The 14,134-nt window shown below is 43.0% G+C and overlaps 1 protein-coding gene across 1 annotated transcript; it reads right to left on the bottom strand.

Annotated features, from left to right (window-relative positions):
• Positions 1-8,453: 8,453 nt before the first annotated feature.
• On the bottom strand, positions 8,454-13,893 carry stc2a (stanniocalcin 2a). The gene is made up of 4 exons (XM_086024471.1): positions 13,581-13,893; positions 12,021-12,163; positions 10,811-11,022; positions 8,454-10,671 (listed from the first exon to the last, which is right to left on the bottom strand). Exons 1-4 carry the CDS (start codon positions 13,717-13,719, stop codon positions 10,317-10,319), a joined length of 849 nt encoding a protein of 282 aa, XP_085880597.1. The 5' UTR covers positions 13,720-13,893; the 3' UTR covers positions 8,454-10,316.
• Positions 13,894-14,134: the final 241 nt, after the last annotated feature.

Raw genomic sequence — 14,134 nt, 5'->3', positions numbered from 1 at the left:
GAGCCAGTCGGCGGACACTTCCGACTACAAGCCCCGCCCCGAATAGTGCCAGAGGACCAATGATCGTCAGGATTTCCTCCATCGTCCCGCCCAGTCATGCCTCAGTCTCCCATTTGATTGGATAATTATTGTGTAGCCGCTCCTATAGCACGCCCTCATTCACGAATGGCACATGTTGTTCTCCCAAATAAGGATGCATTGAAATCAATGGGAGGAGTTGTTGGGGAACACGTTCATATTCAAAATGAAGATATACTTTCAATATCAAAGTCCTTTTTGTAATAAGGTCATTTCAAAGCTCAGTAATTACATTTAAATATTTAAACGAGTAAAAAAACAGAAGGATGCATTATTTCCAGCCATTTAGTCAAAAATGCAGTGGGCAAGATTTGATTAAACAAAAGTTGTTCCTCCACCTCACCTAAGCAGCAGCTGTGTGCTTAATCAGAAAATTCACTACCTCATGTAATTATTACCATAACTGTTTTACTGTTAAATCTTTTGTACAAGTCGAAATGCATACATGTGTACATGTTGCTATAGCCTTGATTTTAATTTTTCACTCTCACTCCAGCAGAGTTGGTCTTCAACTGAGGGCCTGCGTTACACATTATTCAAGTGGGAGTAGATGACTTGTGTAAACCTGTTCAACCAAAAGAAGCTTATTTCACCAGTTCCAGTAGGCAGTAGGAGGTCTTTTGTCCGCGAGCATAGAGTACGGCAGCCGGGCCCGCGATCATAGCGCACAGCCGACGGGCCCGCGATTAGAGAGCACGGCCGCCGGGCCGCGAGCAGAGAGCGCGGCCGCCGGGCCCGCGAACATAGCACACGGCCTACCCGCTCGCGATCCGAGCGCACGCCACAGGGGCGGAGCCATGGGTGGGCCTCGGAGTGCACAGGCCCTTCCAGATTGACGCACTGCCCACCCAGTGAGATTCATGAAATATATACTTTTAAATTTCTAGTAAATTATTATTAATCTCTAGGGGTGTAACGGTACGTTAAATCACATTTCGGTTCGGTTCGGTTTTTTGGAAACTTCGGTTCGGTATATTTTCGGTACAAAAAAAAAGTTTTAAATATGTTTATTTTGAAAAGATGACAAGTAAATGGTACATTTTTTAGAACAAATAAATAAAAGTGAACCATTCGGGTGATATTCTGAGAAATTACACCAGAATAAAAAAGGCATTAACAATAAAGGGCTCTTAATTTTGTAAATTATTAAGACACTGAAATCTTTAAACACTCAGCAGCAATAGCCTATGACACACCTAAGTATTAAAATTAAAGGCACGTTGTCATTATGTATACACGTATACACTTTTTGTGATAAAAAAAATACATACACTAACAGTTACAATTATTGCTAACTATATTAAAACTCTTTTTATAATGAAAAAAATACAGTAATTTTAAAAAGTCTTTATGAAATTGTATACACTTTTTAGGCATTGAAATCTTTAAATGTTCAACAGCATATTGTAACGAATTGGGTTATCTGTGTTTTGGTCTAATTTGTGTGTTACTGATTTGTGATGTTTCCGAGGTTCATGATTGTTTCATACGGCAAGAGAAAGAAGAGCGCGAGCAGTTGTACTTGGATTAATAAAAATGTGATAATTAAATTACGTCCGAGGGCGTGTTCCTGGAAGACGCTACAATATGATAAATCTCGCTGTTTAAGTTTGACGTTTTGGGCTAAAAAGACTGCTTACTTCTGTTAGGGATTGTGGTATTGCCCCCACCCCCCCCCCCTTTTGTAATGGTATGCTCCAGTAGCAGGTGGGAGGCACGGTTTACGTGATGTGAACACAAGGAAATACAGACACGCTTGACGCACGCTGCTGTCTCAGTCTCTTCATACACAAACAGCTTCCTCGTCTAAGAAACATTCACAGTCAGATGATGCCGTGCATGTTCGACGTGCTAGCCGCAACATAGCCGCCGATTTCATGTAGCAATGTCGGCACACAACTTTCTGACTTATCCACGCACCTTTACACATCGGCGATGTGGAACAGGGAAGCCAGAATGTTCCCAAACAGGAGACCGCAGTGTATGCGGGCACCTTCAAGCTCTGGCTCTTTTCTGGCTCTCTCTTTTGTGTCGCCACTCTCGTCTCCCGCATGCAAACAGTCAGCGTCCGTGCGTAAGCTCGCGCTAATAAGTGGACCGAACCGAACGCAAGTGGACCGAACCGAACATGCCATAGCGAAACGTATTAATGCACCCGAGTATACCGTTACACCCCTATTAATCTCCTAAGGCCCAAGCTGTTTTTTTTACATTTTTTATTTCTTTTTGCTATTTGGGCTTATTGGAACCAAAAACTAAGCATTATCTTTGAGTTATTTGTATTGTTTTGTACTGTATTTTGTATACTGTATTTTGACTGTAGTATGTAATACCACAAGATGGCAGTGTAAGTGCCCACATATGTGTCCAAAACACCCACAGTTCCACAGTGCACACACTTGTGGACACGTGAGCTAGAAAGTGATAGCCACGTATGTGGCCACTAAGCCTGAGGAGGTTAAATTAATTTAGAATTTGTGTTTCCTTGTGTGTGTGTTTTTTTTATTTTATTGAATATTAAGAATGGTATAATTGTGGTTGTCTAAGGATCTGAACTTGATATTATTCAATTTGTCATTTTATTTGAATATACGATGCGTCGGGACCAAGGGCGGAGCCATGGGTGGGTCTTGGTGTGCACAGGCCCTCCCGGATTGACACACTGCCCACCCAGTGAGATTCATGAAATATATACTTTAAATTTTTTTGTAAATGATTAATCTCCTAATCTCATAATCTCCTAAATTAGAATTTGTGTTTCCTTGTGTGTGTGTTTTTTTATTTTATTGAATATTAAGAATGGCATAATTGTGGATGTCTAAGGAAGATCTGAACTTCATATTCATTTTGTCATTTTATTTGAATATATGATGTGTCGGGACAGGAGGATTGTGCTCAGTGAGAGAAAAATTCAGGCCCACACTGATTTTTCCAGGCCCACCCATTAGCCACGTTCTGGCTCCGCCCCTGGCTCAGCACGGCCACCGGGCCCACGATCAGAGAGCACAGCTGCCGGGCCACGATCAGAGCGCATGGCCGCCGAGCCCGCGAGCATAGAGCGCGGCCGCCGGGCCTGGGATCAGAGCGCGCGGTCGCCGGGCCCGCGAACATAGAGGATGCGGCCGCCGGGCCCGCGAGCATAGAGCGCGGCCGCCGGGCCCGCGATCTGAGAGCGCGGCCACCGGGCCCGCGAGCAGAGCGCGTGGTCGCCGGGCCTGCGACGAGAGCGCGCTGCCGCAGGGCCCGCGAGCATAGCGCACGGCTGACGGGGCCGCGATCAGAGAGCACGGCCGCCGGGCCAGCGAGCATAGAGTGCGGCTACCGGGCCCGCGATCAAAGCCCACGGCCGATGGGCCAGCGAGCATTGCCCGCGGCCGCCGGGCCCACGAGCATAGAGCACTCAGATTCAGAAAATAGGTCAGCCATGATTGGTCGTTGTGAGCAGTTGTGATGTCATTTTCAGTCGACAGAAGAAAAAATGACCGCCCCCAGAGATGGCTATAGACGAGTGCATTTTGCTGCTTAATTTATATTCCACAAATGAAAAATTAATCAAAATGCTGTGTTTCAAGTAGTGGGCCTGCTGGGAACATATTTTTGAAAAAAATATGTTCGGGTTGACTTCTCTTTAAGTATACAAAAGTTCCATATGACAAGATTATTTCATACGTTGGATGATTTTTTTTCAGATACATTGTCTCCTCACTATGTTTACCAATTGCAATACCGGACGCACCCTGATTTGTGTCCTCTCCATGCTGCACTCACCACCCAACCCACTCTCATCTGCTGCAGGGCCTGTTGGAGTGGTTTAACAGCACAGCCTGCTTTGAGCTTATGATTTCTTTTAAGAACCAACAAGCTGGAGCTCCAGGTGCTTCCTGGTTGAACATTCACAAGTACATACAAAAATGTTATTTGCATCTAAATCTTTATCTGAATAAAAAGTTAAATATATGGCTAATATATGTATACTCCTGTCTAGTGGCTTTTTATTTTATGTCCCACTTGCCCTTAGAGTTAGCATGTTAATGACATATTTTGGTACCATCCAAGACATTATTTCCAGGGTCAATATGACACAGTTTGCATCCAGTCATTACTGATTGATCTTAAATGATTAATTCATCTGGGCACCAGGTCATTAATATATTCATTAGTTCCCACAGAGATGGTCCCCCTGCAGCCGAAGCCGGTTATCTCAGGTTTCTCAGTTCAGAGGACACTTTCTGTCATCTCTGCACATCTCAATATTGATAGAGCTCGGTTGCCATATAAACCAAGTGAGTGTAACGAGTCGAGCCAGCCAGCAGCATGCTGTTCGGGTAAGGGGTCATCCCTCGCAAGTGTTGTTGTAAAATGCTACATGTGTAACAGCCCCATTTTGCCCATATACTGAATGTGGGTATCCAAAATACTTCACATCTTTACTTCTATAATGACTTATTTATTGAATGCCATAGATTAGGGATGCCACCAAAATTCCTTTTTATTTATTACCTCCCTGGAGATGCTTTATTAGGCTTTTACTTTTTGTGGTCTTGTTCAGTAAGTGAAAAGCATGCTCTATCGGTTTGCTATTGGGCCACGGACTTTGATGTTAGTGTATTTTCAGCCTTCAAAAATCTTGAGTTAGTTTTCATTAGTTGACTAGTGTTTACTGATGATATGACTGCTGCTGCTTCTCTGTTCACATTGCGCTTCAAAGTGCAAATGAGTGACCTGATAGTAAATCAAGACGTTTTGAAGGAAAATACACTGAATATTCATCGAGTCAGTAGCCTGACTGCATGTATTTCACATACTGCTGAAAGGCTTGAAGGCACCAGTGAGCGCAAACAGGCAAAGACAGAAGTTAACTGCAATGAAAACCTGTCAGAGTAGGATGGCGTCTGCATTGGTGACTGAGGCCTTGTCTACACGTAGCTGGAGTTTTTTTAACAACCGTGTTTTATCAAATAACTACAATGGAAACTAACAGAATAAAAAAATAAAATTCTTCTACTACAACAACTGTTTCAGAACAAAAGTCAAGAGAGTCAAACCAAAAAAAACAGCAATGCAACGAAAATACAAAAGAACAATGTCAACATGACAACTAAAATACATCTCATTGCAAAATATTTTGAAAATAAAGTCAGTAGTGGCGGCACGGTGGGCTACTGGTTAGCACGTCCGCCTCACAGTTCAGAGGTCGTAGGTTCGATCCCAGCTCCGGCCTCCCTGTGTGGAGTTTGCATGTTGTCCCCGTGCCTGTGTGGGTTTTCTCCGGGTACTCCGGTTTCCTCCCACATTCCAAAAAAACATGCATGGTAAGTTGATTGGACTCTCTAAATTGCCCCTAGGTGTGATTGTGAGTGCGGATGTTTGTCTCTGTGTGCCTTGCGATTGGCTGGCAACCAATTCAGGGTGTCCCCCGCCTACTGCCCGAAGACAGCTGGGACAGGCTCCAGCACGCCCCGCGACCCTTGTACTGAAAAGCGGTATTGATAATGGATGGATGGAAGTCAGTAGTTCAAATAGTGTAAACAGTACGATTTAAAAACCCTTAACAATAGGAAAAAAAATACTTCTACTACAACAGTTTCAGAACAAAAGAGTCAAGTCAGAATCAAACCAAAAAAAGCAGCAATGTAACAAAAATGTGAAGTTGACAACTATAATACCTTCCATTCCACAATAATTTGAAAATAAAGTCAGAAAGTGAAAATAGAGTAAACAATACAATGTAAAAACCTTTAACACTATAAGAAATAAAATACATCTACTACAACAACTATTGTTGATTTTTTGGGCTGAAAAGCCTCTGCCAGAGTATAATGTCTCTGTGTCCGCGGGGATGTTCTGGCTTAAAGTTAACATTGGCACTTATATAATAGGTTTGCATCTAAAAATTACATTAGTACTAAAATGCCCACCTCAAAAGACTCTGATTCATGAATGGATAAAAGAGAAAATGGCAACTCTTTTCATTTTCCTGATCAAAAAAATATATAAAATGAACTTGTAAGTGAATACATGGCCATCCCAGCCCCACCGTCCCTTTATGGACCTCCCACCTCCTCCTCCTCCTCCCTCAACTTCGCCTGCAGCTCGTTGCTCTCTGTAGGGTGAGCGTTTTTCATGTTTGCGTAAATTCGTGGTGTTACCACAGTAGGGGAGCACTTTATTACACAAATCACACTTGGCACTGTCCTTTTCTGTTGTTGTAAAAAAAAAAAAAAAAAGTCCACACCCCGCTCAGCTTCTTGTTTGGCTCGATATTGCTTTAGGTTCCGGCCACACTCCGGTCGCCCTCTCTGCCAGGGAGGGGCTGAGAGACTCAGAGAGTAGCAGTAGGCGCTGGGCGAGTGGGGGGTGGGTGCGGTGGGGGGGTCGGGTGTCGGGCGGAGCTTTGAGCGATCCAAGTACCTGCTTGGTATCGATAATATCGATATTTGGATAGGATCCGGCGATATCTGGAGGTTTCCGCAAATCTCCACTTCAGCCGGAGTTTTGCGTTTTCACTGAAAAAACTCCGGGTACGTGTGGATGATAGGACTAACCGCTGTCTTATATCTGGCGTTTTCAAAAACCCCGGCTACGTGTAGACAGGGCCAGACACTTCAAACATTAGGTAATTATTGACTAGAAAGCATAGATAAAATACTCAGTATCTAATATAATGGTTAAAGTTACAATTATGTCAATTGGGCAAATAATATTATCGAACCTTTGGAATTGATAAAATACAATACAATGTTTTTGCAAGCCAGCTTCAAGTACATGTTGACTGTTTTCTTTTAAATACATTGTGGGAGTGTGTAAAGGCAAAAATTTACAACTTCTGCCATTGTCCAAACCCTTTTGGACCTAATTTACAGTTTAAGGCAAGCTATAACTTACCACTGAAAAACATCTGAGAAATGTCTCCACCCAGCGGTCATTTTGTATCACTACACCCTCTTCCATGTCATGACGCTTTGACTCACAGTAATAGGATGGATGATGATAAACCGACGATGATACACTGCCCGAGTCACGTGTCATTGTGTCCTTGGGCAATGGGCAAGACACTTCAGCCACCTTGCCTCCACTGTCACTCACACAGGTTTAAGGCTGGGAATGAATGTTTGGTGGTGGTCCGCAGAGGGGCCGTAGGCGCGCACTGGCAGCAAAACCCGACTATTGTAATGCACGGGACACTCTATACATGCTGAACCGCAAGGAATGTTGGTCTGTGTAGTACAGGAAGCCATTTGGCGTGCAACCTGCCAGAAATACTGTATTTTCTTTGCTTCATTCGTGCGGAGAATGGCATGAATATAATATGTTTTATTGACGGAAGCAAGTAACAAGTGGAGATGACGTAAATTGCGTCACGACGTCCGAGTGTCAGCGTTTCAATCGGGTTATTTAAATGCTGGGGCTGTATGTGAATTATCTGAAAATAATAAATAAATAAAATAAAATAAACAAAAAACATTAAATACTGGGGCCAACTCTGTCCACTCAAGCCATGTAAACGGGTTATTCCGAATGACTCAGAAATCGGAATTTTGACCTTAACCCGAATATTGACTGCATATTAACGTAGTGACTGGCTCCTAGTCATCTTCAGAATTGATTTTAAAATTATGCTACTGGTCTATAAATCACTCATTGATGTGGGTCATGAATACATTGAGGAAATTCCAATTGAATATACACCCAGCAGGCCTCCAAGGTCTGCAGACTCAGGTCAATTGGTGGCCGAGGTTTCAAAGCAAACCTGGTGATGCGGCATTTAGCTGTTATGCTATACCAAAATGGAACAAGTTGTCACCGGAAGTGAAGTCAGCCCCAAGTATAAATTCTTTTAAAAATCTATTCCGCTGTGTATGAAATGTGCTATATACTGTAAATAAACTTCCCTTGCCTAAAACAGCGTTTCCCTAACAGGGTCATTAGTGTACATGAGCACATTGCAGGGGATACGTGGAAGCATTTAATATTTTATTTCCAAGATGATAAATATTCTTAGTCATTTCATAAGCCCGTCAATAAAATGGCGCAATAAAACTTGTTTCCCTCGGAAGAAGTGTTTTTATCCTGATAAAAGTTTAAATGCCTATTTAAAGGGGACTTATTCAAGTGAGCTAGTTATTTAAAATTTATATTACACATTTATTTTAAAGGTGACTTTTTTGGTTTGATTGAAGTTAAGAAGAAAATACCTGAGAATTGAATGTTAAAATTAAGGAGACTAAATAAAATTATTTTCATCTAATAATCAGTGTTACGTTTTACTTTTGGAGAACCATCTATCCGTATGAGTGGGTACTCGTGACATGACGAAAGGTTTTGGGTGTACCACTGATGTAAAGAACATAAAATACATAATGAGATGATGATGATAAAAGGAACAGGTTAGTTTATTGTTCTCCATACATATATAAAGAAAAGCCACTACATTAAACAGAATGTCACGTTACACATATACAGTACATATTCAATAAAAATAGCTTATATCTCCTTAGGTCTCCAACCTCTGTAAAAGAATGGGGGAGGGGGGTGCGTTAAAAATAGAAACTGTATTAATTTCTAAATTACAGAGTTAAACATTCTATCAAATAAAATGAAACTGAAATGTGTTGATTGTACACTGCTATTGTACTTTGAAGAGATGCGTGACATGCCTCGAACCTTCATTTCTCTACTTCAAAAGCATGGGTGGCCTTAAAAGGTCAAAAGCCTGTGACGGTGACATCTCAAGAAAAAAAAAAAAACTTTTCTCTCTGCTTCTTCCTACACAGGCTTGCCTCCTGGAGTTGCTGGCTTTTGGCTGAGGCCCAGAGGAATGCTCTCGTGGCCTCTGTAAATATAACATTTATAATAACATACCCCGTGTGTGGATGTAACCCACTTCCTGGGTGCCTGATGTATTGCCTGAAGCTCAAACAGAGGGAATAACAGGCCCCACATTGCTGCCGACCTTGGTGAGGGACTCAAGGAAAAAAGGACTATCAAGGGCGCATGCAAGGCAGGGGACACAGCAACGAGCGGCATGGCTCAGTCAGTCCAGATCAATGAGCACACATACACAACTTGGTGATCCGGTGATGTAGACAATTGTTGGTCAAATTAAGCATCCCGTAAAAGCGGTGCATTTAGAAACTTAAGAGGGATGCCGGGTCACATGGTTTGTTTCTCTTCAACTTTCAGCAGTCCAACAAAAGCTGACAAAAGTGCAACAGCAAAGACATTTGTGGCTCAACATCATAAAAACAAACATTCAATCACCTCACTTCTTTGTATAAAACACACTGAGGCCATTCATTGTGTGTGAGATGAAACCATGTGCTGAAGGCTACAAAGAAAACAAGCATGGAGAGAATGTTGAAAAATTTGCCAGTGCACAGGAACAGCTTTAAATGTGTCATGTCTGTTCTGTTTAATGAACGACGTGACGATTTCTCCATCTAAATGAACATTCTTAGCTTATTCCTCATGTCTGCACTGTTAACCGGCCAGCAATTTGCAATGTTGGGTGACATGCGAAATCAATTCATCGAATGTATTAATTTTGCGTTCATTTTAAAACCTAACTTTTCTGCTGGCGTCATGGCTGCAATAATGCACTACAATCAATATGTGCCAGAACTGGACTTCAAACCTGTACAAAATGGTATTCCACTATCAAGTATCTATATCCTGTAATTTCCACTTGCAAACAAGGCTGTGTATGTTACATATCTACAGAACAAGGTGAGATAGGTGCAATTGTGAAGAAAACACTGTATACTACCTCAAACGCATCATAACTATTCTAGATTTTACTATATTTATACATGTTCATATAAATATAGATAACTTTTTTCCTATTTACATTTGAATATTTCAACATTGCTTAAAGAAGAAAATAAATAATACAAATGGAGTCAAATCTTACAATATGATTAGAGAAATGCTAGATTTGAGCAAAAACAGTCCTAAAAATAGAAATAATCACGATAACAATCATTATTCTTAAAAAAAAAAAAAAAAAAAAAAAAAGTGGCCTATATAGTCAGGCGTAACAATACATGCTATGCCACAATTACCCTGCAATTTTACCTTGTGGGACTGTTGGAATGACTGGAGTAGGTGAAACAGAGTACACAGAAAAGGGTTTTGTTTCCCTTTGCTCAGTGTGTGGTTATGTGTGGGTTCATGTGAAAATGTCCAAGTGTGCTATTAAATGGTGTTAAGGGTTATCAGTGTTGTAATCTCCTTTATTTTCACCTCCTAATGTCAGTGGCCTCAGGGTCTTCCTGCTCCACTGCCACACCGGCATCCGGACCCTGGCGGCGCAGTCCCTGATTGCGACCACGGGGGTGGGCGTGGAGCCCAATCTTACCGGCTTTGTCCCTGTCACCGTGGCGTGCGTGGCGAGGGTGCTCAGGCTGGGGGTGAGACGGCGAGGGGCGGCGTTGTTCGGCAGCCGAGGGCGAGGGCGTCAGGGAGGAGCAGAGACTGAGGCTGTCGCACAAAGCTCCCCAGTTTTGCTCGCACTGAAGCCGGACGCTACGAGTCAATGCATCCTTCACTTCTTCTCCGCAACCCAGCAGAATATTCACCAGCTCCACATAAGGACTAGGCAGACACACACTCATAAATTACATGATGTTTGGACAAATAAAGGTCAAATACTTTGACTAAACAAGGAAGAATGGCAAAAAGATAACCTAGAAAGGCCAGGCTTTATTTAAAAACACACTGTCCATTCGCTTACCCTTTAGGGAAGAGATCTTGGAAATGGATCATCTCTACCATGACGGCCACGTTCTCCTTAGCGGCTGAGCACAGATTGTGTTTGACATAACACTCTCTCTGGAGCTGGAAGACCATCTCCTTAATGGAAACGCACTTCCTACTGATACAGCTGAACTTATGTCGAAGCCCGTGGGCCATACATTTCAGAGCATCCTTGATGAAGGATTTGCCCTGCAAAAAAGACAAAACAAAACACACAGGTATGCAATTAATGGCGCGACAAAGCCGTTTGCATTTCAATTGCAATGGATGCCAAACAAAGCATGACAGCCCCAATGTAGTGCTGACACTGCAATTCTCTGTCCACACAAACATTCGATCACAGGTTGGTAAACAAATGCCAGAGCAATAGGTGGTGCTCAGAATGGTGAAGAAAGCCATTTGGGGAAGAAGCAGGGAAAAGAGAATCACATGGACGAACTGTAAATATATAAAGTTAGCTAAAATGCAAAATTATGTCACATAAGGAGATAATGAGGCTCACTGTGCCAAGCAAAAAATGTTTGCGAAATGACAAAGAGCATTAGATCCAGCCCACCATGCACGTATGACAATATTACAAAAAGCTCTGAATAAACTGGCTTTAACCCACGTGGGGTGTTCGTATTTGTGTTACTCAGCCAGTGTTGATGGGTCTGGTGGACCTGCTAGGCTAGATTTTTGAATTTTCACACAATCAAATAATTTTCTGTACCCAATACTCAACAGATGGCTACTACATCCCAATTGCAAGTCATTTGAACAGCAAACATTGTTAATATTTGCCCTTTACCTTTGTTAGATCACATATACAGTATGAATTAATGTGCCACTCGTTTTTAAAAAGAGAAAAAGAAAATCCCATAACTGTGTTATCACCATGACGAAAAGGTTTCAGATGTGCCTTGTGTCATTTTTATTTTTATAAAAACTGAAAATGGGTCCCACAGACCCGAACATACAAGGGATAATTGACTTTAGTTGATCTTGAGACTCTTGGAAATAACTGCAGGTGCAACAACTTAAGCAGTTAGTAGAGGTGATGCCACATTTGACAAAAACGACCCCCTTTTTTGGCGTGCACAAAAAGAAATAAACAAATCCATTTGCAGATGAGTTTGGGGCAGCGAGTCAGTGTTAAGGAATGTTGCCCTCCGGTTATGCAATTCTTGCAAACAACCCGGTAATACCTGAGAGTCAAATTTGCCAGCGTTATGCAGGAACGTCATGCAGATCTCCTGTAGCCCTCGAATCTCGCAGGAGTTATTCTCAAAGCACTCAAACACGCCGCAGCCGACATCGCCTGCGCTCACCAAACAGTGCTGGATCTCAGCTGGAATAAAAAGAACAAGTTGCAGGACGTGGCAGCAGCAGTGAGTTGAAGGTGAAGCTGCTGGACACATCACATACAAACATTTACACAAATTGGTGTAAACTGGTTAACCTGAGCGACAAAAATGCAAGCAGGACACAAGAGGGGGTAAATTCTAATTTCCCCACGTGGTTGAAATTATTGCACCACGGTCCATCTGCAATGGCTTGAATCGAGCATTGGTATGGTGCAATGCAGACGCAGGCTTCATTTCTTCACGTGGACTCCACTGTGCAATCATTTATATTCCCTGAATAGCAACGTGTGCTGCGCGAGAACATGTACAACTGTAAACAGGAGCAAACTTTGGGAAAATTGGCTACTGGTCATTACTCTTCTGTCTCGCTACAGTCATGAATCACAGAAATACTGCTGGAAGTCATTCACTTACGGTTTTGGGTTCTGCATCACACCTGTTGGACAGGTAAAGCGCCATTCAGGGCAAGATAGCGTGAAGCTTTGCTTTGCGTGCAAAATCGCCATACAAGCCCCCTGGTTTGTAGGCTTTAGATGAACTTAAGTGCGCAGGAAAAGTGAGCCGCTGACGGCAGTGCTTGTTTTGGCATCAGGGGAATGTGCTTGGATCGTACGAGCTTGGCCGCAGTGTGCATTGAGTTACACGCTGCTGTTGCAGGAGTGGGAGGAAGGGAGGAAGTAAGGGAGGGGGGCGCAGGGGGAGGCTCCACTCTTAAACCTGCTGTGGTGTTAGTCTTATTGACCAGGTCTAATAACCAGTAAGCTTGAGTGACTGGGTCTGCATTCTAAAGTCATAATATGCACAGGTGCAAGAGCATAAGAATAGCAATGAGTAATGAGGAAGTCACACCACCTTTGACCCACAAAAAGTACCATCGTACAAGGTACCAGTTACCAACATTTAGTGGTTCCCAACCACAAGGCTGTGAGAAATCATCAGGTGTGCCACGGTAAAAAAAAAAAAAAAAACCACTGAAAATTATTTGCCACAAATAATGCACAAGTCATGCTTTGTTTACCCATCTATGCCAGTCACTTAAATTGATAGGCAGAAAATGAAATGATCTTCCACTAGAAGGCAGAAGGTGATGTCACTTTTGTTTGTTAGTGTGCAGTGAGGATTTAAAAAAAAAGTATAATCCTTGGGAAACATTTGCGTTAGACCAAACTATTAATAGTTTACCAACATGTGAGATTCCTGTCCACGATCATTAAAACAGCACGATATTGTATGTAATACGCCTAGACAACGGATTCCAGTTTAAAGCAGTGAACAAACGTTCCAACGGCTGGACTCGACACCTACATTCCGCCATTCACACGCGCGCGCATACACACGTACACGCGCACGTGTCCCACTGGCCCTACGCATATAATAAGACACTTGTACTGTATTGCTAACCTGTATTTTGCAGGGAGAGGCGTCCCTTGGGGATGGCAGGCTTCTCCGGCGGGCTGTCGTAAATGTCGATATTATCCGAGCACACCACTTGCTCCAGCACAGACAGAACCAGCAGCGCAACGGTCACTTTAAGAAACATCGCGTCTCTGCCCCTTCCCCGGCAAAGATCCACCAGTATACGAGGAAAGCTACGCGTGCCGGGATGGCGTGTGATGGTTTACCTCCGATCTGGGAACCGCGCGGCTGCGGCTCGGTGTGGAAGTGAATGCATGCGTCGCCGTGGATGCTGCCTATATCTCTCAGAGTCGCGGGTGTCAATTTGGATGAAGGAGTTAAGCAGGTGTTGTCGCTCGGCTCCTCTCAGCCAATCAGAGAGGCCGACATCATAGTGCGTGGTTTCGAGGGGGCGCGGCCACAGAAACTTCCCCCATTTTAACACAAAACTGTGGAGCTATAAAAGAAATGTTCGAGTCTGAACTGGCAACGGTGGCTCTTGGATGATTAAGCAGCGTTGGGAACACCAGTGAGCCCACAGCAACATTTACAACTTTCAT

The sequence above is a fragment of the Filicampus tigris genome, chromosome 2 (assembly GCF_054856515.1).
Source record: "Filicampus tigris isolate MCC_2025a chromosome 2, RoL_Ftig_1.0, whole genome shotgun sequence".
In the NCBI taxonomy this organism is placed as follows: Eukaryota; Metazoa; Chordata; class Actinopteri; order Syngnathiformes; family Syngnathidae; genus Filicampus; species Filicampus tigris.
Note: the sequence above shows the minus strand (reverse complement) of the source record. Positions and strands in the feature narration are given on the sequence as shown.

Excerpts from the sequence above, each read along its gene's own strand:
- stc2a (XM_086024471.1), bottom strand. The coding sequence starts at position 13,719 with ATGTTTCTTAAAGTGACCGTTGCGCTGCTGGTTCTGTCTGTGCTGGAG. Across the intron at positions 11,023-12,020 it reads CTGGCAAATTTGACTCTCAG|GGCAAATCCTTCATCAAGGA; the intron begins GTATTACCGGGT and ends TCTTTTTTGCAG. Across the intron at positions 10,672-10,810 it reads CAAGATCTCTTCCCTAAAGG|TCCTTATGTGGAGCTGGTGA; the intron begins GTAAGCGAATGG and ends GTGTCTGCCTAG.